Source organism: Crocodylus siamensis, chromosome 1 (assembly GCF_052110815.1).
Source record: "Crocodylus siamensis isolate JL-2025a chromosome 1, ASM5211081v1, whole genome shotgun sequence".
NCBI lineage: Eukaryota > Metazoa > Chordata > Crocodylia > Crocodylidae > Crocodylus > Crocodylus siamensis.
Genome location: NC_143395.1, coordinates 395,533,845 through 395,560,590, shown reverse-complemented (window position 1 = coordinate 395,560,590; position 26,746 = coordinate 395,533,845). Strand labels below are relative to the sequence as shown.

The 26,746-nt window shown below is 40.1% G+C and overlaps 1 protein-coding gene across 2 annotated transcripts in view; it reads left to right on the top strand.

The window, feature by feature from the left end:
- Positions 1-26,746, top strand: part of ARHGAP42 (Rho GTPase activating protein 42) — a 313,916-nt gene that overhangs the window by 45,815 nt on the left and 241,355 nt on the right. For both annotated transcript variants that reach the window (XM_090030242.1, XM_090030234.1), the window contains exon 2: positions 14,748-14,843. In XM_090030242.1, the coding sequence (XP_089886368.1) occupies positions 14,748-14,843 (96 nt within the window). The remainder of the gene's footprint in view (positions 1-14,747; positions 14,844-26,746) is intronic.

The window sequence follows — 26,746 nt, the reverse complement described above, 5'->3', positions numbered from 1 at the left end:
ATGATCAAATGTTTCTCTGTGTGGTCTGTTCACTTTCTAATTAAATGCAGAGTCTTATCATGAACACATGCAACAGAATCAGTAGAATTTGGAGAGTGGTAGTGGGGAGTTGCTTCCCGCCCCCCACCACCAGTAAGATAATGAGAAATGAAGTCCAACAGAAAATGGAGCCAGACACAGCTGCACCAGTTAGTGCTGAGGAGCCCTTTGGAATATATTGCTAAACATGAGCTTTAGATGAGCAGTGTTGTGGAATGTGGGGTACAGGTGGCCAACCTGTGGCGTGGGGAGCCACAAGTGGCATAGGCAGCTTCTGTGCTTGGCATGCAGCAGATTTGGAGAGGAGACAGAAAGCAAATAGGGCAGGGAGCACAAATCAGAGCATCAGATGAGGCAGGGAGCCCAGAGCAGGAAGTAGAAAGCAGAGGAGCAGCTGGGCATGAAGGGAGCCTATTGGTCCCCCATGTCCTGGTGCTTTCAAATGGTCTGCATGAGGGTGGGGTTGCAGGAAAATGCCCAACATGCTGCATGCTTAAATTAGTGCCATACAAATCATCCACAAAGATATTCCATGCTTTGTTTTCCATTTTATGGCATCATAAATCAGCTGAATATGTGGCATGTTACGGTTTATTTCATTATTAACAAATTAACCATGCAATAAGTGTAACTTCTTCCAGAGCCAATGAGACTTAGTTAAAAACTCCGATTAGAAGTCCTCATTTTGTGCTTGGTTTTTCTTTTTGAGCATGCTTAGAAACTGTCATTTAGCCTCAGTGAAGCGCTAAGAACAGTAAAAAAAATACTAAAGTTAGGGATTTCAAAGTAAATGGGTGGGCTGATGGGAAGAGAATGACTAGTGGATATTCTCTGAATGTTTGTAAGGCTTCTGCATTATGGTGATCTTGTTAAGTAACTGGGGTCCTATTGTAGTTTTGAGGTGGAATTTCTACACACTTAGTAGGGGAAATGTCATTAAAGAACATCAAGTGCTTTATTTGATGCCAAAATAATACAATAAATTATAAGGTCAACTGTTTTTGTGTGCTCTATCATGTCTTCTTCCTTGAATTTAAGAAGCCAAGGTTAGTGTTTCTAAATTTCAAGGAGCAAAATACTGAACTTCAACATGGAAAAAGTGGTAATATTTTCATGTTATTTACTATTGTTAGTGGGTTGCAAGTTGGCAGAGAACAGTAGCATGATGAAGCGAGCAAGTAAGTGAGAAAAAGAGTTCATTGAAGACGAGAACAAAAGATTGTCAGTATAGACTAATGATCCTTGTGCCCTAAAATCCTTGGCAGAGCACACTTAACCCTGTGTCACTGCATGTTCTCTGTCTTTCTGTGGTTTCCTTTGGAGTTGTTAGGCAAGCAGCCAGCACTAGTTACATCTACCCTTGCAGGCAGCCTTTTTGCTTTGCCAGTTTGCTGAATTCCTGTTTTTGTGCCGAATGTAACACTTAGAATCTGAATAATACAAACATAAAATAAAAGATTAATAAAAGATGGGAGTGAGTTTTTATTTGGAGTGATCATTAGCAAAGTTAATTTTATCCTGCCAAATAGCTGGAAAAAATAGAATAATAAAACCCCCAAATGCACCGCTAAAAGAGAAATGACACAGATGACGCTCCTTAGGAAAATGTACCCTTAATTCATAGGGCTGCATTCAGTAGGAAAAACCTGAGCTGTGAATAAGCATTATGGACAGGGAAGGGTTTTTTTTTTCTTTTTGAAAAGCTGGAACGGTTTGTTAGCATGTTTTGTACGAAGTTATTTAGAGTTCTGTATGCTCCAAATACAGTTCCTATGTAGCTCCAGGACAAGTTTTTAAACCTGGTGAAGACTTGGTTAACTACTCCCAACATATGTAAGTAACCAGGTGGTATACGTGTTCCTCTAGCAAAACATAACTTTTTTTTTTTAAATACCACTGAGAGCACAGTGCTGTCTCTGATATGATCCCTACACTTACTATTGCTGTCATTTTGATCAGGAGTAGTCTTTGTATTGCCAGGATATCAGAAAATGTCCTGAGAATAAATTAATTATACTGATGTCTGTAAAAACAGCAGACAGTGCAGGATGATGCAGAATGGAAAAGAAGGATGGTGGGAAGAGAGCTTAATTTCCTGAAGCAAACTCCACCTCTATGAATCTGGAATTCTTAATGAGGAAACCCCTCAAGATAAGAGGAGAAAGTTCAAATGCAGTTCTCATAGTAAAGTAGTACAATCACCATTTTTTAACTGTTTCATACTTCCAAAATATAAACATGTTACCAGCTGCTGTGTTTACAGTCTGTGATATGGAGAAATATATCCTGCTGTGACATGTTCTAGTTAGAATAAATTGACTGCAGCAAACACAGCAGCTGTTGCAGTTCAGCACTTCTCAGTGGGGCACCCTTGTTCCTACAGCACATCTCTGGCTATTGATATAGTTTTCTTCCTTCCAAGTCTTTTTCGTACAGAATAACACGGTCAGGTTAAATCCTGGTTCGTCTTCAAAATAAAAAAATGTTATAATAAAGCCAGCAGCATTTTTAAAAGGCCTTGTATCTCATAAGAGGATTATTTTAGGTAAACTGTGTTTTTAGTATTTGTAACACTACAATCCCTCACCTAATGGGATAACTTTAAAAATGCTTTTCTGCTTCTTGCTTTCAAAGCAGTAAAAAATGCTATAATAGCACCACATTAGCTGCAGTTTTGCAATAAGAATGGCATGCCCATATAATATCCTGTTCTCCAGGGATTATAGAACATGGCCATAGAGCACCAGTTGGCAACCTTTAAGGCTGGTGGCCAGTGTGTGTGTTTAAAATGAATCAGTTAAAATATTTTCACTTCTACTCTTTCACCCTCCATAGGGTCAAGACCAGGGATGTCAGACAGTCCATGGAGCCATACTGTTCTGCCTATGGGGCTGCTGAAGGGGCTGGGCATTTCAAAGTAGGGTGAATGGGGGTGGGGCGTGTCCCCAAATTTTAGATAAGGAGACCCATTGGAGATTTGTTTTGGTGGAGCAGGACAAGATGCACTAGTGTCAACCTCTATGGTTCTCTGAGCCAAAGAAGTGGCTCAGTTGCCCACAGCAGTTGACACTGTTGTTGCTCACCCAGCCACCATAGACAGGCCTGGATCTGGCCTGGGAAGAGTCCCATGGTCTGAATGCAGCCCAGGGAGGCCAAAGGAGTTTCATTTCCCTTGTCAAACAAGCATTCAAAGGAATTTAACATGTCAGAGAACAGTTCCCTCCTTTCCCCCTGCCCACCCTGCTGTCTTGATGCCAGTAATGACTATCCTCAGAGCAAATAATGGGATAAGGTACATTACATTTTAGTGTGAGAATACAGCTAAGACTTTGGCAATACTGGCCAGTTCCTGGTTCCTTTCACTGAGCACACTGAAGTATGTGCTCAATCTTCCATTCTTGAGATTACAAAGCTGGGTTGTAAGTGCCTGAGATCTGGCTTGGGTGAAGCGTGTACAACTGAATGGGACAGGTATTGGAGCACCGGACAACCACATATTGTCACTTACTAATAAGGACTTGATATGACAGAAAGATCTGTGCTTGCACCCTTCTTTGGTCTTTATTCCAGACACATCAGTAATAATCTAACTGCAACAGCGGGGGATTGGTGAGAGCTCATCTGTTACCCCAGCTTGGCTTTCCCTCTTTATAAGGCTGGAGGCAATTTCCAGCAGTGATTAACTTCATTTTAAGTGACCAGTTTAGTTTGCCTGTGTTTCTTTGTGGGAGACGGGAAGAATGGGGGTGGGGGGGAGCAGGGAGAGGAAAGGATATCTTAAAAGGTGAGTCTACTATAACCATCATCTAATTATCACAAAGTACTCCAGTAATGTTGCTGCACATCTGCAATGGTGTCTGTAAAAGCAGTCTGTACTTTCCTGCCCATGTCTCAGTGATCCTTTGTGTTATCTGTATGTCCCAGATGGTTTCAGCCGAAGCTTCCTTCTTTTGTAGTCTGAAATTTTCTTTCTGACTCTTAAGCCACAGTGAGCATTTCATGCACCTTACTTCTGATGATTTAAAGTTTAGCTTCCCTTATTTATGGATCGTGTATAATCTACTAGATTAGTGAATATTAACATGGTTTTTGCAGGTGACTGAGTTCAGTCAAGAGAAATCTGTTACTGATTGGAACCTAATAGTTAATCCTTTATCACCTGAAGCAAACTTCAGGTGCCATAAAGTTTTGGTGTTGGTGTGTTGGGAACAGATTGTTCTAGATTCTCACTGGGCATGTGGAAGGGGACAAAGGGGGCACTGTGCACGTGCATCAACCATGAAACCAGCTTGACTCCCATTTAGATGACCTCAGCTTATCCTTTACTCTTCCAATGGCTACCTGTGCCTGCTAACTTCTGAAAGCTTCACACCCTTCTTTGATATTGAATCTGTGCAACTAAATTGCTTTTCCGAAGGGTGGTGTTTAAACTTATACTAAACCTTGCCCCTTGCAGTCAATAGCTTTCTTGACTTCCCTAGTTCTGTTGTAACATATATTTAAAATTAGTGTGCTTTTGCTTTCCTGTTGAAATCCCAACATATAAGAGCACGTCTTCTGACTCATTGAATAGAGACACATGCCAAAATAATATAGAAGATGTCATCTATCCAGCTAGCACTTCCAAAGACCACATTATTTACTTACATAACCTGTATTTGTAGAATCATAGAAAATTAGGGTTGGAAGGGACCTTAGGAAGTCATCTAGGACTGTCCTCAACTCTATCATCCCAGTCAAGGCTTTGTCTAGCTGGGTCTTAAAAACCTCCAAGGATGGAGATTCCACAACCTCTCCATTGCTTTTTCAATTATATTTGTATTTCTAAACTATTTTTTATTTATAATAATTCAAAATATAGTCATAGTATACAACTGAATACAAACTGAGGCTAAAGAAATGAGGGAAAATGGCATGTTCAATGTGTATGTGTGTGTGTGTGTATATATATATATATATATATATATATATATATATATATATATATATATAAAAAACCCCACAAAAAACCAAAACAAAACCTCCCAAGTTTTCCCTGCATTATAAATGGTTCAATAGGTTGAATATAACATTTTTTTCCCATAAGTTATTGGTAGTTTTTCCTCAGTCTAATAGGAAAGAAAGTGTCCAATTGCAGTTGATTCCTGATTTATTTCTGATTATTGGAAGCAGTGATTTATTATTATAAAGCTGCAGTCACATCTTTTAAATTTTTGGGTGCCTGCAGAGCCTGTCATGGGGGCTAGGTCCCTAATGCTGAGCTTCCCACATGCTGCCAGTCATACAAATGGAATCTGATGAATTTTATCCAAGCTCCCAGAAATCCCATATCCTGCCATGGTAGAATGTGAGATTTGTGATACTCAGGTTAAAATGAATCGCACAACTAAATTAACATCTGCTGGAGCCCTTTGTCTCCTGCAATCTGGAAGGTGCTAATAGGTATATGGAGATTTCCTTGTCTACCAGAAAGTCTGTCTAAGTAACAGACTAGGCATTCTCAAATACTGTTTCAGATCACCATGCCTTAAAGTCCAGGTTATTATTCCTATCTTCTTTGCAGGCTGCCACAGTTTTGTGCTGCCTTCTCTCCCATGCAGGTTGCTTCATAGCAAAGGGATGGGAGAAGTGGAAGAACTGGAAGGCTATAAAAGGCCTATTCATCTGTGATTGATTGATTGATATATTTTATTCTACTCTCTTCCTGACATCAATCTTATCACCAGAATGTTCCTTGCTGAGCACCAGTTCAAATGTAACCTTGCATCACCACTGAAGAGAGGGGTATTTTCCCATTTGGTATCCCTGCTCTCTGCAAGTCCATTCATAACATCTGACAAAGTCTCTAGTGTATGAAAGAAAGCTCATGCCTCTCTGAATGAGTCTGTAAGGAATCACCCAATTTTGCCTTGTTCTTTTGTAGGGGAGCAAGAAAACTTGCTGTCCCTGACTGAAATAAGGGCTTTATTATTATACAGGCCCTTTTGTAGGCAGCCAAGTTCATGTAGCTGCTACCTTATTCCTCTGTTATCTCTGAGAATAGTCAGTACTGGCATGGCGGGGGGTGAGGAGGGAACTGTCCTCTGACATGTTAAGTTCCTGTAAGTGCTTTCATAAGCAGTACTAATATGGGAGAGCAATAGTATAAATACGATTGCTTTCAGTTTAAGTATTGTGTGACCTCTGGGTTCTCTCTGGCATGGGGGGATATGGGAATCAAACTCATTTTTTTGTTCCCAGTTATCATAATGATTTAAAATGGCAAACTTCATAGAAAACTGGAGCTATTTAGAATCACCTGAAAAAACAGTTTATGATCCTAGTCCCTTCCAGGCATTGTAGAAAGGAATACAGGTCATATGGCAAGTTGAAGTAGTCCATGAAGTACAACAGGAGAAAATGTCTATGTGTAAGTGGCTGCCAGAATTAAGTGTAGGGTCAGTAGCTGACCTTTTGCTGCCCCAGAGCTATGTGCAGGGCACTCAGCCAGTCCTATCTAGAGGTAAGATCCTCTACCCTGATTGGTACCAGGCTCTTTCAGTCTGTAAGCAAAAGGGTCTCACATAAAGCTTTGATTAAATTAGGTTACTTGACATTTTCCAGGCGGGGGGAGTGGGGTACCCTATGGAACTATGCAAGAATTTCAGTAACAGCTTTGTCTGATTTCCAGTCTCAGTAAACTATGGAAAGGCTACAACAAGAATGAAGTCATCCATCTTCTTAAGATTAGGATGAAGAACACTTTGTAATACTCTATTTCTAGCCTCAGAAATTCTAGGGTAAAAAAGAGCAGAGCCATGTCTGAAATGTTTGTGTGAATTCCTGAAGGAGGCTTGTCTTCAAAGCATTCCCATTTCACCATTCTCAGACGATCCTTATATTTCCCAGATAGCATTTTTTTTTCTTTTTTCAGTTCTATTATTAATATTTGATCTGACAAGTACTCACAAAATCTCTTGTCAGTATCTTGGTAAGAATAATATTGACTTTGAAAAGTGAAAAAGGAAATTTGCTCATCTCTTTCTGGACATTTTTTCTGATCCACGGTTCCATGCAAAGAACAAGCTGAAGCAAGTGGAGAGGGTGGTACAATTTCTAGAGTTTCATTGATTCAGGGCAATGCAGATACTTGGTATGAGGGGAAAACCAGATCCTCGTCCTGGGCCAACAATGAGTGCTGGGTGCCCGGTTTCATCTGGGGGGAAATGTTAACAAAAATGAAGATGACCTTAAGCAAAAGTGACAGAGGAGAAACAAAAATCCAATTAAAGAATTCTGATCTCATGCATGCAGACATACGTCATTGATCACAGTTCAGTGCGCAATTCAAATGATATCTAGCCCATATCTTTCCATGTGTTATCCATGCCAGTTATTGGCAGATCTACCTCTAGTTGTAAATTCTCTATTCCCACATTTGGTGAATGTTAAGAAGATAACTTGTCTTCCTGAAGTAATCTTCCTGTTTCAGTCCAGAGAATGGGTATCAGAAAACTGAGTATGGCATCTACCATTTGACATCCTTCATTGCAATCTTAGAAGAACACTCTTGTGTGTCTATAGATAGTAGACCTGCTCTGACTGTCAGTCAGTTTCCCTGATAGTGCTCTTCCTAGTTTTTAGGATGATGATTAGCCTTGCCCAAAAGAAAAAAATCTCATGTCTTAGGCAGCATTCCTATTTTGCCCAAGAAAGAGGAACATTACCAGGGATCCTGGTTTTCTCCGATTAAAAAAAAAAAATCCCAATTTTTGAATTAAAAAAAGTAACCCAAAATCCACATTTTTCCATGATCAAAATGAAACACCAGTATGTGTGTGTGTATATATATATATATATATATATATATAGTAATATAGATTATAGTAATACAATGCTTCATTTTGTTCATGGAAATATGAATTTTGGGTTACTTTTTCTAATCCAAAAATTGAGGATTGTTTTTTAATCAGAGAAAACCATGGATTCATGAACATCACATATGATTAACATATTTTGCTCATCACACATCATTTTGGGCTTTTGATTGATTAATTTGCATCTGGAAAAAAGCTGTCGTGCCTTAAAGTCCCCCTCTGTCAGATTCCTGTTATTAGCGAATAACTTCTTTCAAAGCTGGGCATAATTCCTGTCCTTTTTTTTCTATCCCCTTTCTTCCTTCACATTTCTTTCCGGGACATATACAGAAGATAAAATAATATTGTTCATGCCTTTTTGATTGGACCAGACTATAGCTGTTAGATACCTTAGTTGTGGGTAGCTGGATGTCTATGTATATCTATATTGAGATAGAGATTGAGGTATCTATCTATCAACATTCTGTGTGTGTGTGTATACACACATTTTGTGCGTGTGTGTGTGTGTATATATGTATGTGTGTGTGTGTGTGTGTGTGTATAATTAGTATTCACTAGAATAGCAACTATTTCCTCCAATCGTCTGAATTATGTATTTGAAGTTGGGAGTTCTGTAACATATGCTAGCATTGTAATTTTAATTCAGCCTTATGAATGTGATTAGTATAAATTCGTAAATTTTAATGAAAGAAGTAGCCCCCTTTTCTTAAACATTCAAACCCTGTCCAAAGAGCAGTGACAATCTCAAAAAAGATAGAATTTATGTATCCTGTACTTCAGGGATGTTAAACTCATCCCATATCCCAAGCTATGTCCAGCCCACCAAACAGCCCTGTATCCTGGATCTGACCCAAGGCATGGGGTGAGTTTGAGGAAGGGCACTTTTTACCCAAAAGCTGGCCCAGCTGTGCTCTAAACTTTGTGTTTGGGCCAATAAAAGATACTACAAAACATCCTTAACTCTTCTGTATTTCTTGGAGCAATAACACTTGAAAAAAAGAGGCACATCTGAAAAATATCAAAATTTATCTGAAGAATGGGACTTTGCTTTCATGAAACAAATATTGATGAGACTCCAGGCACTTGATGTATGTAGATGCATTTGAAAATACCACTGGATCTTTAAGGCAAGGTACAGAAGTTACACTTATAGCATGGTAAGTGTTCAGAAAGTGCTCTACAGCCATAACTGAACAGACAATTGGGGTGCATAGAGTACTGTGGAAATGGTGGAACCCACTTCAAGATATCCCTGGATGGATGTGGTATCAGACTTAAGTGTTGTAGGTTAGAGTGCCAGTCATGAACATCTGGACCACATCTCATGGTAGGTTGCATTCTGCTGAAATCCCATGGAGCATTGTGGCACCCCACTTACCTCCTGCCTGGGCAGCCCATGCCACACTCCCACCTCATACATGCCGATGGCAGGGTCCCAGCCCTGGCCAGGGTGCTCAGCTTCCTTGCACTGCTGCTTATGCTGCTGCTGCACCCATCTGGATACTGGTTGGCCCTCCCACTCCAGTGGCTCCTCCTCATCTTGCCCCTGCTGGGCTGTTTGTGGCAGCAGGTAGCATGCACAAGTGGGGATGGTCGTGGAAGTGAACACCAGGCACCTCACTGGCCAGCCAGATGGAAGGGAACCTGTAGCCAGGGGCTCCTGCCCCAGAGCATGGGGCTCCAGATCCAGCTCCTGGCCACCGAGCGTGATGAGCAGCTACCTGCAGGCAGCCAAGTGGGTGGAAGGCTGCTGGGAGCTGAAGCAGGAACCCCATGTACTGGGGCAGGAGCTGCCCAGGTGGGTGTGGGTAGAAGTATGCCAGGAGTTGCTCACAGGCCAGCTGTGGGCCAGATGAGGGGGTGTGAACTGCACATGCACTGCACTGCCCAGGTGAGCTCTGTTACACCAGGCCTCTAGCCTTCCCCCCACTCCCCTAGCTGGCTTCCAGGACCTAGCATGTGGGCAGCACCCCGAACACATGCACACACCCATCCCCCCCTCACTTCTCCCACCAACCCTTCACCCCGCCCCACAACACAGAATATACAAAAGTAAGGCTATTTTGAGCTATTAGGCAATCACCTCTATATACGCTACTAAAAAAAAATCAGCACAAATATATTTTTTGAAATAAAAATAAACTGCATTGTTGTAGAAGTGTGATTTTTAGTATATGGTTTGTTTTTTATCTGTAATTTGTTAAAATGATATTTTCTGAAAGATTTTGTGTGTGTGGCCCTTGACAGCTCATCAAAACTCGTTAAGTGGCCTGCCAACTGTAATTATTGCCCACACCTGGGTTTATGGTCTGTCTTCTTATGTCACTCTGGTCTAATGCTGGAGAGTGCAGGGGATAGTGTGTGCAAGTTGCGCAGCCTGTTACGAGTCTCTGTGCAGTACTCCATCTCCAAATCCCTGCTGCCTTCCAACTCAGCTGCCCGCGGGTGGAGCTTCATGTGCTGGGGCAGGAGCCGCCTGGCTGCAGCTTCCCCCCCTTCCCCCCCGAGCACCGCAGCGTGAAGCTGTGTGCATGTCTATGTATTACTTAATGTAATACGTAACACATTACAGCTGTACTGGGAGCAGCCTTGCTGTGAAGTTGTGTGCACTGGCTAGGGTAGGGTGGGTGGGCATGGGCAGGAGCACAGTGCTGGCTGCTGTAGGCAGGGCTTGGCCCCCTGCAGAGTACTGTGGGGGCAGCTGCGGGCCTGATCAAATCAATTGGTGGTTGCCTCCCATGGGTCGGATCTGGCCCACGAGCCATATTTTTCCCTCCTCTGGGCCAAAGTATGTTCTGCCTCCTTCAGACCTAAGTGGGCACTTCGAGTAAAGCTCAAAAGATAGAGCCCTTCTGCTGCTGGCTTCTTGAATGCCTGTATGTAGCATAAGTGCTTAAATATCTTAGAAAATTTAGCATTAAGTCCCTTAGGATTTTGAATTGGTAGATATCATCCTTTTAAAAATGTATTTCCTTTTCTAATCTATGAATAAAATGCATCTCTTCTGCTTTTTCAGTTCCTAGTCAGTTTCTGAACTTCGCACTAAAAATAATCTCCCTGCCCATTTCCTGATCTAGAACCAGTGCAATTACTGCATGGCAAAAGCTTTTCTGCAGAACAGAAACAAAGTATTTCTGTAGTCAGTACTTCATTTATGTATTAAATTGATTTATTGGTTTAGCAAACCAAATTCAGGCATGATATTCTTTCAGTGCTTTTCTCTCAGGGCTGTGCAGCTGGTGACCTGTAAGCTGCATGTGGCCTGCAACAAGTTAATTTTCGCCCCCAGCCCGGTTATCCATGTGTCACTTCCCCCATTGCTTCAGCTACAGCAGCAGTCTTGGTCTCCAGACTGTAAATGTTTTTTAAAAGGTAAGTTGCTGATAGAAACATCATCTTCTTGAATTCCTAGGAAAGCAATGGCTCTGATCTTTCAGCTTTTTCTTTCTCCTTTGTCTATCCTTTTCTCACGGTCATTTGTTTTGAATTCAGATGGGCTGAGACATCAAAACAACAATTATTGTGTGGCTGTATCTAAACCAGGATTTAGTGTAGAGCGGTGCCCATTTTGTACTTTACTACTAATCTTCTTTTAATTTACATGGGAGTTACCTGCTGCCTATGGCTCTGTTGGGGAAAGAAGGGTGGGGGACGTTATACACACCTTTTCCCTCCCTGGTACACCCACACAGCTGGCCACAAGTTGGTCCCAAATTTAGGTACAATTCAAGCAGTGAGTTAATGCCCAAGTCAGAGATTTAGTATAATTGTTCTCTTTGCAATGGCAATTGATTGTTATGTACATATATTATTCATATAGTTATTTCTTTTTAGAACCTTGTTCCTTTTGGGCCATGTCTCGTGTTATACTTAGAATATGTTAAATGTACTTAAAACATGAGCGACTGTGCCTTCAAGCAGTAAAACACATGCTAAGCATGCTCATATCCTAGCAAAGTTATGACTTCTTGTGCGAGGAGTATCTCCAGATCACGTTAAGTAATACATGTTCATCTACCAATCGATTGCTCTACAGAGATCACACGAGCAATTTGTGGTCCTTGCCCAATCATGAAATCAGCCAGAGCCTCCTCTGATGTACCAAGCCTCCAGGTTGAATGAGGAAAGCAACACATGTCTGGAGGAAGGATCCTGGATCTTTCACTTGTCAGGCTCCTCCAAGATGAAGCTGAAAGACAGCTGCTTGCAGTGCCAGAGGATCCTGGGGTTGGGACCAGCAGTTGGCTGGAGCTGGTTCAAGACTCCTGCGCAGTGCAGGGCCTGGGGCTGACAATCAACAAGCTGACCTCAAACATGCACATAGTAAACATTACTGTGCGACCAGTCAGGGCACTTTCTAACTTTTAATGCTGCACAGATTAACACATACTAAGTGTCCCGTGTGGCAAGGCCATTAGAAACATTAAGCTTCATAAGAGGCTAGGCTGCTTGCTTGCATGCAACTCTTTTATAGAGGGCTTAAAAAGAAGCCAGTAATTTTTTTTGTCCCTTGCTCTTCCAGGACTACACTCCCACTGTGATTTTGCTCCTACTATTCACAGTACAGTTGACTCGTAAAATTATACAGCAGTGTTTAAAAGATGACACCAAAGGGTAATATGATTCAGCTTTTATGCAGATTGTTTTTAGCTTCTTCCACTACAGAAGCTCTACTTTCAGGTATACAAAGCAGAACATCTAAGTTGTTAAAATAATACATTACTAATGCTAGATAAATTCCATACACCTAAGAATAAGACACATTCGCTAAGTGTACAGCACATTCACAAGTGTATATTTAACTCTGCCTTTCTTAAGAGAAAACATACGTTGCACAGAACATTATGAAGATAGCACAGTAGCTCAGAATATCTGGGGACTACTAGATAAGCCTCTGTTGTTAGTAACAGTAATTCAGTTTGTACTCTTGAAGCTACAAATGCCATTGTGTTATGGTGGAGAGTTAGTCAAAGAAGATGAAGCTGAATTTATAAGAGTAAGATTACGAGACTTCACATCTGGGAAAACTTTCTTAGGTTGCTTATGTTCATTGAAAGGAAATGCAAACAGTGGTGTTTTCTGCTGGATATAAATAATAGTAAAAAAACCCTTATAGTTGGACTATAGGTACGAAAGGATAAAAGTTTCAAAAAAATTGCTTTTCCAGATTTTGTTTTTAAAGAGTATACATACTGGTTCATAATTCTGATTTATTGGCTTGTCTTACTTCATAGCAACTTCAGTTCCCATGTTTTGAAAAATGTTAAACAATCAGGACAGATACTTATTTAAAAACTTTTGTAGTTTTGGGGTTTTTTTGTTTTCGTTTTTAAACCAAATTCTCCTAGGAGAGTAAATGACTTGCCAATAGGGAAAAAAATATTATCCAAATGAAAGATTGGTTAGTCTCCAAACTCTTTTCTCCCTTATTTACCAAAAAGTACTTTTGCGGATAAACACAATATGAAAGAGTCTTAATTCTTTTTTGGACTGCTGCACAACAATGCTTCAAGTAAAAGCTAATGAATAATGGGAGGTTGAGATAAGGGGTGTCATTTCATTAATTTGATGCCTGATAGCCACAGGCCAGTAAGAAAGAAGTAGATACAGAGCATGAATAGGGGGCAGCATCCTGGTAGGGCATTGTTTGTTCCTGATTTGTAACTGTCTAAAACTTTGCGCACACCGTTTTCATTGAACATAGTGATATATTCTGCATATTTCAGCCTCAAAATTAACTGAGGCATGGGGAAAATTTGAGAGCCCATACCAACATTATCCATGCATTTATGTTCTAGATTTCTTCAGGAGAAGATCTGTTTGTATTTCACATGCTATACAATAAGGAGCTCCTTGTACGCACTTAATAAATGCATGTAATTTTAGAAGCATAAAACTCTCTGGGGCTTTGTAATCAGATTTAAATGCACCAGTGATGCTTTGGAAAAAATGGTCATATAGGTTTTGGCTAATTTCCTGTCCATACTGAAGCTTTTTTTCTAGGTTTTTCAGATATGAATCTATATTTTCTCCTCATTTTTTAACTTCCACATTGATACTCCTAATATATTCCAGGGACTGTAGAGAATAGTCATTATGCAGCATTTTGTCTAGACTGACACAACTGTGATTCATCTTGTTTTAATATAGGTGTGCTCACCATGTATTTTTCTTAAAGAATTTTTGAGAGTGTTTTGGTCATTTATATTTATGAATACTTTGTACTAGAACGTGCCTACTGTTAAGATCAAACGTTTTGCTGTTAAGTTTTAGCTTAATTGAAACTGAAGATCTGTGTGTGTGACTCAAAAACAACGTTCTTTATCTGTGGGCTTTTTAGTTGAGTGGCAAATGGCACAAAACATATATATTTCATTTCCTTATTTTAAAAAAAAATTGCAGAATATTATATGTTAATTGTGTATTCTATAGAGATGGAGGTCTGGAAGAAATATATTAAGATACTGCCCCTAGAACTGATTGAGTCCAGTTCTGCGGCCCTTATGTACATATCCTTGCTTGCTTACATTGTGCTGCTGCCAGTGTAAACCTTCAGACCCCATATCAATTTCTTCTCTTTAAGGAATTTAAGAGAACTGATATTTGTTTGTCAGCGTGAATGCAGTTCTCTTTATTGTGCTTGGGATCAGGAATTTAATATATTTTTTTCATTAGCTTTTGGAGCTGGTCTGACTGGTCAGCATTCTGCTTTTAATTTGTGTGAGATTACTTTTCAAAAAGGATACTAGGATATCTTGTAAATAAAATAGGTATGTAAAAATTTGCACGCTCTTTGATATAGTTATTCCAAATAATTTAACATCTTGTTTGTGTGTTTTTTTTTTATTGTAGATTTATCCATGGCAGTACAAAAATTTTCCCAGTCTCTTCAAGATTTTCAGTTTGAATGTATTGGAGATGCTGAAACTGATGATGAAATTAGCATTGGTATGTGTGTTCTGCTCTTTAGTTGCAATATTTTTTTCTATCATTTTTATTTTAAAAATGTAAAACATGATATGATTGTTATAGCTAGGTTTAAGTAAGTAAAATGTTCAGGGTATGCATACTTAGTTGGGAATGTAACAAATGTGTGGAAATCTGCAGTTAGTGGAAACTACCTCACTTCATGGGATTTTTAAAATATGAAGCCAGATGTGATATGTGTGTTACAACCTGGTTTGTATTTGTTTGGAAGGTGAGATAACCAGTTCTTTTGATTTCTTCTGTTTTTCAAGCCTTGATAGTTCTGCTTATTTAAACTGATTTTCACTGGGACATTGGAAGGTACCCCACTTCCTAGGAACTAGAGTTGAGATTCACAAAAGCAGTCAGGTGTGCAAAGAGGGAGTTAGGAAGAATTTACATGCTTAAGGCCAGGGGCATGATCCTAATCTTGTAGGTACCTGATGGTAAAAAAAATAGATTCCTTCATTTTTTCAAGTTCCTTACATACCTAATGCTCTGCTTTGTTGTACTCCCAGAACTCCAGGACTCTTTTTTTGGAGGGGTAGGGGGAGAGGAGCAAAGTTGTACCTGGCTCCTTACTCATACCTGGACCTGACTAGTGTCTTCAAACTAGGACTTGCACCTGAGTCCTGTACCTAAGCCTTTCAAAGCCCAATCTGCTAGGCATGCTCCAGTTTATTCAGATATGTATTCTACACAGAAAACATGGTCACTTTTTTATTTAGAAACAAAATTGGAAGATGAAGGGAAGGGACTAGTGACTCCCCGCTCTTGTACAATAAATCACTTGTTAGAGCACTCACCCAGTATGTAGGGATGTGGGTTTCAGGCTTTTCTCAACTGGAGGGGCTGCGAACTCCCATCACTTTCTAGGAGTCAGCTGTAGACTTTTTTTTTTTTTGGAGGTAGTTGGGGTGGGAACAGAGGCATTAACTCTCTGGTTGGAGGTGAGCCACTTTGTCAAAAATAATTGAAGATTTATTTTTGGGATTAAGGCATTTGCCTTAGGGGAGATATGGATTCTAGTCCTTTATTACAAGGACATTTATGCTACATCATTGGTTAAACAGGTATTGGGTAACATGCTTAAATACTCCTTCTGAACCACCTTCAGGTAGAGGAGGGGCTAGAACCCAGGATTTTTACTGCTGGGGTGATTGTTTTCACTACTGAGCTATGTATAAAAGAGAGATGGATTTGTACTGCTCCTCTTTCTGCCTTTGTTTTTTTTTTCTTAAAAAAACTCAGCTTTATTTTTGAAGAAATTATTTAGGAGCCTAACTCTCTCAAAGTGCCCAGTGTTTGAGTACCTAACTTCCTGAAAAGGTTTCCTGAAATGTTTTTCCCATGAACATTTCATGTTGGCTATCTTGGGTGGGTTCCCAAGCAGCACATTTCTGCTTTGAAGTCTCTCTTCACAGTAGAGAAAGTTTAGGTAGCAAACAAGACAAAGGGCTCTGAATTCCACTCCAGGAGCCAGGCTGTGGCACTGAGCACTGACACAACGTCAAAATTGTCTTCGAATTGAACACTAGGTCCCTGTCATTTTTGGCATGCTTGCCATAAAATTTAGGCACTAGGATTATTTAAATAAGGACAAAATCTTTTAAAATGTATTAGGAAGAATGATAAAAAAAATAAAGAAGTGCTTTTGATTAATTTTAAATAAATAACATAAAATAATTGAAAAACCTGAGCATAAAGGTAAGTAGGTATTAGGGGGAGGTTAAATAAATTTGAAATGGCTGCCTGATATCACATAAGTCAGGATGGGAGGGTTAGTGGGGGACTGAGGGTCTGCCAGGAGATGGGGGGAAAGGGTGACCCCTGAGGAGTAACCCATGGCTGGGGTGGGGTAAAGAAGCATGACCTGTGGGTGGGATGGGCAGGGCAGGGTAGAATAGGTGGGGCAGGGCATTTAGGTTTAATAGCACAGTTCTGTTGTGTTTATTGGCACACTCGTGCTGCAACACACCCTTTGGGAATCACTGCTGGAAACTAACCAAGGAGCAGCCAACTTGCACGTTGGCTTTTAAAATGCCTTTGCCAAAGGACCCTCGTAACAGGCTGTTAAGACCAGAAGGGGTGGCCTGGCAGTAGAAGGCTGGCTGCAGACAAGCCCTTCCACTCCCCAGAGAATGGGAAAGTAGTCAATTTTCAGCATTTGAAACGGTTAGCGTTATGTGCCTCTGTCTATTTTGTTCTAGGACTAATATTTATTAGTCATATGACAATGCCTTCTCAGATTGAAGGGAAGAGAGAGTGGGGGTGGTATGCTGCAAACCACAATCACTGCAATCTGCTTACGTGGGTGTCAAGTTATATGGTGAGAATGGATGTATAATGAAGCGACAGGCACTATGTTACTAGCAATTATATAACTTATTATGCGACTATCTCTGGGGCCCAGTCTTGAGATACTGAATCTCAAGGCAGCAACAACCTCCAGTGCTCTTCTGGGAAACTGAGTAATATTTTTTTTAGGATTGCTTTGCTCATCCCAAATGGGAAGCAGGCTTTAAAATGTTTCCTAAAAATATCCTGCATCCATGACCTGAACCGGATTTTATAGTGCCTTGTTACTCATCCAGTTGAAAACAAGAACATTAAGAAAGTGGCTGCTTAGTGCTTCATGGAATGGTCATATGCTGCTGAACAATTTGGTTTTGGACTCACCTGGAAGGAGGACATGTTTAATTGTTGGAGAGCCAGATCAACACAGAGTAGATATAACTCTAGCTTCAGTAAAACCAGCAACAGGCAGTTGACTGAATCTGGAGAAAGCTGTATTTTCCAACAGTCAACTGCTGTAGAGCTACAGCTTAGCAGGAAGTGTGATTATCTTTCAAAGCTTTTTAAGGATGTTTTGAAAGTCCCATGGTATCAAACAATATAACTGTTTGACCACTGGAAGTGTGTCTAGATGTGCGTGGACATTTGGTTTCTTGGGGACAAGTAGCAGCGGTGCACTTTGTGCAACAGCTACTTGTCTCTAGGGAACACTTGTGCCATGTGTGCTTTGGTGCGTGGCAAGTTACCCCGGGGCAGTAGGGGAGGCTGGGGCCAGCACTGTGCTGGCCCCAGGCAGCCTTATCTGGAGGCCCGGGGGCCTTCTGGGACTGCAGCAGTGGCAGCAGCTACAGCGCAGTTCCTAGTGGCCCAGCTCTGTTTTTTTAGAAATGCATGCTGCCTGAGTGTGCACTGTTTGTTTGTTTTTTCCCCTGGTTGGTTTTTTTTTTTTTTTTAACTCCTAGATATCCAAGGGTCAAAAGAAACCACGGGGAAAAAAAGAAACTGGAGCAGTACATGCTTGGGCAGCATGCCCTTGCAGAGCAGAGAACACCAGACTGTGAAGTATATGGTGCTGCAAATGCCTTTGCAGCACCATATACCGCATGACTGGACTCATCTGGATGTGCCTTGGGCATCTGATGGCCATGCCAGATAAAGACAGACATGACGACATGACAACTTGAACAGTAGCGACACATCCAGTGAGCTATTAAAATGTTCAAGGCAAAAGGAACAGGAGCAGGAGACTAGTGCATATATCATGAGGGAATGTGAGACTTGTGGAGAAGGCTGATGGTCATACTGTGGCTTTTTCACTCCCGTGTGCTTGCCGTGCCTAATATACTCCCCAGCAATTAAGAATATGAGAGAGATGTGTGGAATGGTTGTATAGAGGTAGCAAGATTTAGGAAGAAAAGCTGTAGATAATATGAAAGAGAAACGCATTGTTTTGTCCTATATAATTAGCAAGTTTCCACGGTATCTATTGTAAGATTTTTTTTTGCAGTAGTCAGGAATGTTTTAGACATTAATATGAGTAATTGCATTGCAAAGAATTTTATGTAATATATTAAAAATCTGTATGATTTGAGACATAAGACAGCCACTGCAGTAGTAGTTCTCACTTGGGATGCCATGAGTTCTTTGTAAGGATGCTAATGGCAACTAATCCCCGTGCATTCCCCTACCCCTTGAGCCCCCCTCAGCATCCTCCATGCTTCAGGTGTGCAGCCCAGCAAGTCATCCCTGCTAGTCAGGCATCCCCAGGCCCGGTCTACTTTGGCCCTCAGACTAGAGTTCAGGGGGGATCATCCTGGAATAACTAAGGACAGAAAATGGCCCACTAGTTATTGCTTCCCAGCTAGAACCTGGACCTGTGTGTGATGCATCCAGGTATCACATCGGCATTAAATGTGTGCAGGGCCAGGCAGAGCCAGGGGAACAGCCTGAAGCAAAGAATGCTATGGTCTTATTACAATATGTATACTGTATATAAATATAATGTAATTAATAAATAATGTAATATTTACAGTTGTAATATTCATAATCTGTTTATATTAGTTTTTGAAGTGGGGTGCTGCTAAACTCTGAATCCTTATGGAATCTAAAATAGTTGAGAACCATTGGATTAGGTATGAGGAAGGTATGTATCATTTAAGAATTTATGAATCATTTTCCATTATAGTGTTTTTTCATCTTTTCCTTGAAGCATCTGGTACTGATAATTGAGGGGTAGGTCATTGGATTTACCCATAAGTTTGCATCTGCTCTGGAACTTTCCATTTTTCCTTAAGTCTACCCCCAGCGAAGCCAGCGGAAAAACTGCAGAGAGTTTGAATTCTTCCTAACTGAGCCCCAGCATACTTATTTTTCATATTGTCATCTCATGATCTGAAATGCTGGCAGGTGGATAGCTAAATATTAAAATGGTTTGAGTCCTGCCGTGACTGGTAGCTAGAAGAACAATTCATACTGCTTTACTCTGTTGTGTACTGACTCTATCAGTGTTTTTGAAATACCTTTTTTGAACAGTGCAATCTGTAAACTTTGCTGGGAAGTTTAAACCTGAGAATTAATTTTATTAAAAAAAAAAACTGTATATTATTTATTGTCTTGATGGAATGTGTCTCTAGAAATACCACAGTACAAATTGTATACTCATGAGTTGAAACAGAAATATAAGACATAGGCAGATTAATCCCATGAGATATTGTGGATGGTAACATCTGCTATCCTTTCATAAATTTTGATATATTCACAAAGCAGAAAAGCAGTGTGGTCTCCAGGGCCACTAAATATTTCCCTGTTTTTATTCTAGTTAACACTTTCTTGCCATGATCTGTAGTTGCTTTTATGGAAAATTGTAGTTCATTTTGTAATAGCTTGTCATTTCTTTTATCTGTGTGTTTCCCCCATGCCATCGTTGGCCTTCTATTTATTATTTTTATACTTGATAAATTTAAATGCATATGTGTATTTGAACTAAAATATGCAGTACTTGAAAGTTAAATACCCTCTGTCAATTCAATCAATGTTTAATAGATTAAAAAAATCACTTTGAATTACTCTGAAATCAAATGATTTAGTGCAATCATGGTTTTCATTTTGCTTGAATCTTAAATGTAGTCAGGATGGGCATTTTATTGTTTGGATATTAAGCAGGCATTGAAAGCTGTTTAGGAAGAACCAGTGAGTTCAAAACGTTTGACAACTGATTTATTTTACTTGGAGCTTCAAAGAAGGGATTTCTAGCTTCCAAGGGATCCATGGTCTGATGGATTGTCATGTGCATCAAAGCAGCTTCTAAGAGCAAAAGGTAAACTGACAGGAATCAAAACCTAGTCTATTAGAGCCTGGGTGATATTGTGCACTTTTATAGGATGTTTCAATTTTTGATCTCCCTAAAGCAATGACCTAGAATTTACCCCCATCTTTACATGACCCTACAGACTTGATGTTTGCTTGTCCTCAAAGATGGCTTTGTAAAGATGAATTTTGCTGTCGGTGTTTTTCTCTTTCTTTATGTCTTTGGTAAGAATATTGTTACATAGATCTTAAAATTGCCAACCTCATTATATTTTCAAATTTAGTTTTGTTTGTTTAGTACTATTAGGAGGGTTTCCTCTAAAGTCTTTAATGATATTTCAATGTGTATAAAGATGCCTTATTATTATGGGTCCATGGCAGTGATTACATAGTTAAGATTGTGAAAAAATCCCATGGTAAATTCATCCTATCTAAAGTGCTGAACAAAATTTCTATCTGTCCAAATGACATTATCTACAGATGATAATGTGAAGGCTTTCTGGAATCAAGTTGCATGAGCTGCTTTTTGAAAAAGTTTTAAACCACCAATTTTTCAGTCTTCATCGATGCCTCAGATTAGTGATTCTTAACCAAGTTGCTATGGCACCTTTGGGTACTGTGACATTTTTTCAAGAGTGCTGCAGCGTGGCACACCATATTAGTACTCCTATGTGTGCCAACATGATTCACAAGAAAAATTCAGAGATTTCAAGTAGGATTCCATAGTATTTAAAAGCATTTTGATCTGCTGTGATATTTCTGATTTTCTTTGTAGTCAAAGAAAATATGTGAAAGTTGAGAGCTGGAATTTTCTGCGTGTTGCCTCAAGTCTGAAAAGTTTGAGAATCATTGCTTTTATGCAAATGTTGTCTACTGTGATTATAACATTTATGAAAGTAAAATATTTTAATGGATTAATGGATTAATATTTATGAAAATTTCATAGAATAGTGTGGGAAATGCACACTTTCTTGTTTGAAAAAAATGTTAACTGCCTCTAATTTTGTGTTTTTACTATTAAATATATTTTTAAAAATTGAGCTGTATATATCTGTTGTTTCTCAAATACCTTTAAATTTTGGCTATATATATCTCCCTTAGGCAGCTGGCAGGGCATATACATATACAATTAAAATTCAGAATTTTTGGAAATCTAAAAAGCGGAAATGCTAATGACTCTCATATCTTGTTATGGTAAATTCAGTGAAAATGGGTTGTTTAGAGAATATACAGTATGGATTTCGTAGAGGTATTATAAGAGCTTTACACGTGTATGCGACCTGTACCTGTCACAGATTTATGGCATGATATAATAGCAAATGAAAGATACAATTGTTGGCTATTTGTTTAAATGAGCATTTTCCCAGACTCCAGGAACATCTTTGTCATTGGTTTGAATTGCATCTTAATTCAACATGTGACATGTGTCCCAGACTAGGGGCTACCCTTAACCAAGGGTAGGCAAAGTATGGCCTGTGGGCAGGATCCAACCCACCAAGGGATTTTACCATGGTAAGTCCGTCAGCACTGCTCAGTCCAGGCATGGGGGACAGCTCGGGCTGTGGCTCGTGTGGCTGGGCCTCCTGGGTGCAACATCAGGGCTGGGCAACACAGTGGCTGCACCCACAGTGGCAACTTCTTCCCAGTGCTACCTGCATGTCCTTACAACAAGCGCTGGCTCTGTGGGGAGCAGATTGCAGCTTTGCCCCAAGCTCCTGGCCCTTCTCTGTCACCACCCAAAGATCCTGGTCCTGACCTTATCTGCCTGTCCTGCTCCCTGCCCAACAGTCAATGTAGAGCTGATAAGCTCCCTACCAATATTTGAGCTCCCTACCATCAGTCAATGTAGAACTGGTGAAAGAGCAGCTAGACAGGCTGGGTACCTATAAGTCAGCAGGACTGGATGAACTCTATCCGAGAGTGCTGAATGAACTAGCCAGTCATCACAAGACCAAGGCCCCCCTGATGAGGAAGGAAGTGTGGCTGGGGCAGGGGCAGGCACTGCCCAGTCGGGGCAGGGCATGGGATGGAGCCGCCAGTGGATTGTGCGGCGGTGGGGGGGTGGCAGCTTCCACCACTACACACACCCCAGAAGGGCATGGCGGGTGGGTGCTCTTGGATCTGTGTGTAGGCTGTGAGAAAGCTATCACTGTGGGCTGGGGTTGCGCTGAGCTCTTCCTGGTAGGGGGTTGGGCCAGGGCAGTGCTTAGGGTGGGTGGGGGCGGTGCTGGAAAGGGGGTTATGGGGGGGACTTCAGCCACTCCAAAATTAGCTATAGCCCCATTTCCAGTGCTGTCGTTGCCTGCCTTCAAGGCAACCCCGGCCTAGCCCCTTTACTGGGAAGAGCCTGGCACTGCCCTGGCCCAAGCCTGCAGTGACAACTTGCTCTTGCCCCATGTGCCAATCTCTGGGCACACATTGCTCATGCCCCCATGAGGTGCGCATGTGGCGGGAGCCCCCCCCCGCACCACCTGGATGAGAACCTCACAGCTCCATCCCATGCCTCGCCCTGCCTGGTGGGTGCCTTGGTCTGCCCCCCCATGCCCCTTCCCTTCCCCCATACCAGACTTACCAGCCCAATGCTGCTTTCCATGCTGTGAGGCTGCATTCCTGGTCACCTGTGTGCTGTGCCGTGCTGTGGCTGTGCGCATGCACAGGGCATTTTTCAGCAACATTATTAGCCACATCAGAGATAAAAAGTTGATTGCTGATACTGTCAGTTTTCCTTATATTGATGCCAGTCTGGTATGGGACTGATGTATCAATGCATCTCTATCAGATACCAGAAAGTTAACAGTAATTTTGACCAATTGTATGGAGTTCTGGAGAGTGTATAGAGAATGGGGATAACATTGTGGTTTCTTGGCCAAATTAATAACTGGGACAGGGTAGAAATTCAGATTATTTTTATTCATAACAAGATAGCGTTGGTGATGGTCCAGATGGATGACATTCTGGCAGCCATGCTAGTGGATCGGTAGTGGTTTGTCAAGATTTGTAGTCTGTGTTGGAAAGCTGTAAGGGCTAGTTACAAGGGAGCTTCATGTTTACTTTGTTTGTGGAACTTTATTCTTTAATGGTGATGTGAAATTAATATTTTTTTTTTACTTTGTATTTTATACCCCAGAACTATTTATATTGTGTTAACTCTCTGGTTCTCTTGTGATATATCTGTATGTTTATCTATGGTTTCTAATGCAAGCGAAGCAGAGCTACTATTCATGGAATCAAAACATAAGTTTCAGTCATCCATGGATACCTCTGTGTATCCTTTTTCTCTGAAAGAGATATTAGGAATTCTCCAACTCCAAATAGAAGCTGAGGCCTGTTGCCTTTCCCAGGATACCAGTTGTTAGCAGACAGTTTTCTATCCTGAAAGGTATTTATGTTGTAGGGGGAAAAGAACCTAATAAACTTTGTTGTTTTTGTTGCTTTCTTGTATTGCCACCTTAAAGTCCACTAAATAGTGATACCCCAGTGCATGTACGCTCATCCGCAACCTTGCATAATTCTATTTAGTCTTCTAGTCCCTAACTTCTTACACAATTATTTGTTGGGTTTTTTTTTAAATGTGTTCACAAAATAAGGTAGGACAGACTAGCACTCTTCCTTACAATTGTTTTCTTTTTCGAAACTTACTTTTTGGTAGTTGAATGAAAAATCTATCTTAGCTGGCATTTGGGAGCCAGGTTAAATGTTTAATAATGTATCTAAATTGGTGAAAGTTTTCTGCAGGACCTGTTTGGCAGTTTGGTATCCAGTGGAGTGATCCTGAATTAATCCACAGTTTATTCCTGTTTTGTTGAACTAATAAAAATTTATTGCACCTAGATTATTTATATTAATAGAGGTTGCCAGTGTTGTCCTTTGTTAGGCTTTGTTTGTTTTTGGGTGGAGGGGTGGGGCAGGGGAGTAATTATAGAGAAGGGCCCAGGTATTGTAGAGAAGGAAGATGTTGTCTGTGAATATATTTTTGACCTCTATGTACATAACATCATACCACTGCAATTGCAAGCCTTTGTGAATGTTAAAGTTTTTAAATGCTGATATGCAACTTTTAAAAGAATTGTTTCTTCTTTCAATATATATTCAGATATTGTATAACAGGGCAGTATTCATAAGTGCAAATATTTTACTTTGCAAATTGTTGAAACTCCTGTACTATGTCCTACAAGTTATGGATTTTTCTTCTGTATTTGAAAGAGTCTATATCTGTTTCTTGGGGTAGGATTCAATACCTGCATATACCATGGTATGACGAATACTCATTACTTGACTGAGAAATTTTAGGCATATTTATATGGAAAGGTAAGACTTTCCATTATTTTTTCTATTCATCTTCTTATGGAAGCACTTCATGAATTTTACCATTTGTGAATACTAAACACTTGCAACATGTGTATCATCTATACTATTCTTAATTAGAGAAATTGGCCATAGAGAGATGAAGCTATGCAGTATCAAGCATAAGCATTCCCTGTGAGATTAAGAGATGAGAAAACATTCCCAGATAAATAACTGCATGCATTCAAACTAACACAGTCTGATTCCTGGATAAAGATAGGTCTTTTCATGTTCACTAAACATTGAAGCCTTAGCTTTTGCTTTGACTACATGAAAGTAAGTTTTTACTGTTAGCACTGATGAGGATGTGATAGCCATGATAAAATGAAAATTATATTTTGGGGATTATGAACAAGAAATAGGGTACTTGGTTTTAAGGTTATTTTGATCCATAAGTTTCTTCCCCTTCAGGTATCTAATTGTTCTCCCTTACTGCGCATAATGGGTTTCATAGATTCATAGAGATATAGGGCTGGAAGGGACCTCTAGTCTGAGGCAAGTTCTTATTTTATTCTTGGTACTTTTAGATTAAATCAGGAAAGATGTCGTACAAAAGGCTTACTTTTGATATTTCTGAAAGAGATAGTAGAAATCTACTCTCAGTATCATATTTCAGCATCTTTTCTTCCCTCTTCCTCACTCTCCCCCTTTTTGCCACCCCCCATTGAAGATTATTAAAATTTAATATACCAGTTTTTGTAGCCATTTTTCACAATTTTGTTTCCAAATTCATTAGACATTTTACAGGCAGGTTGTAATACATTCTTGGTCCCTTGAAATAAGTACCATTGATCTCCCAATGAAAGATAACCAAATATTATAGTTCACTGACCATCAAAGAACTTGTACTATGAAGAATTTGAACAAGTGTTTTTAAAAGCTGGAAACAAATTGTGTTCAGTAAATAAAGATCCTCAGTTCTTAGTCACTTCCCTTAACAAACAAATATTGTATCAGAGATAATTGTCATTGGTGTCTCCATTCTGAAATACACTTGACAGCAGTATTAAAAGAACAGTAATATTACTAATTAATATTAGGATGTGACTATTGATTACAGTGACATGCAAATCAATTATAATGTACTTCTTTACAATTGAATAGTTACACTGGACAAAATGTTATTTGTGTGAAGGACCATCATATAGCAAGATGGATGATGCTGTGCTGATGTGTTAGTATAACTTAGATAAGCATGGGGATGAAGGTGTAATATTAAGTTTGTCTTTCTATTCCTGATGGTTGCATTTTTTTCCATCTTTCAAATGATGATCTTGTTTTTCTTCACAAATGGCGGATGGCAAAGAACCAATAATATTGCTTTATGAAGGTTCAGAATTTTGCAATCAATTACTGGCATTCATCTTTGATATTACACAAGGGTAAAACAATGTAAATTGACAGTGAATAAATGATATTGGGGTCAGTTGTACATTGGACATATCTGTAAATATCAAAGTGTAAGATAACTGCCAGTGTTTCACACAGACAAGGTTCTTTGGGTAAAGGTGATATCTTTATTAAACTAACTAAATAAAATTGTTCTTTGCAAGCTTTCAGGCACAAACACCCTTCAGGTATAGGGAGAGTCTGCTATTGTTTTGTGTTCTCCTGGATGGAATAGAAGCCAATATTCAGGTCTCTGAAAATGCAAATGCATGGCAGTGAGGATCAGAGGCCATGGGTGCGAGACAGGTAGGTGGCGAGTGAAAAGTGGGGAGTCTTGACCTGGTGATAGAATGTAGCTGGTAAAATGTAGAGAGGTTACCTGGGGTTATCAGATGGCAGGCAGGTTATAATGTGTCATAAATCCAATGTCTGTATTTAGTCCATGATTTTTGTATCCAGTAGATTTATGCAGTGAAGTTCATAGGCTTGTCTATGAAAGGTTTTGTGTAAATTCCCTTTGAGTATTAGAACTGAGAGATTGGAGAGAGAGT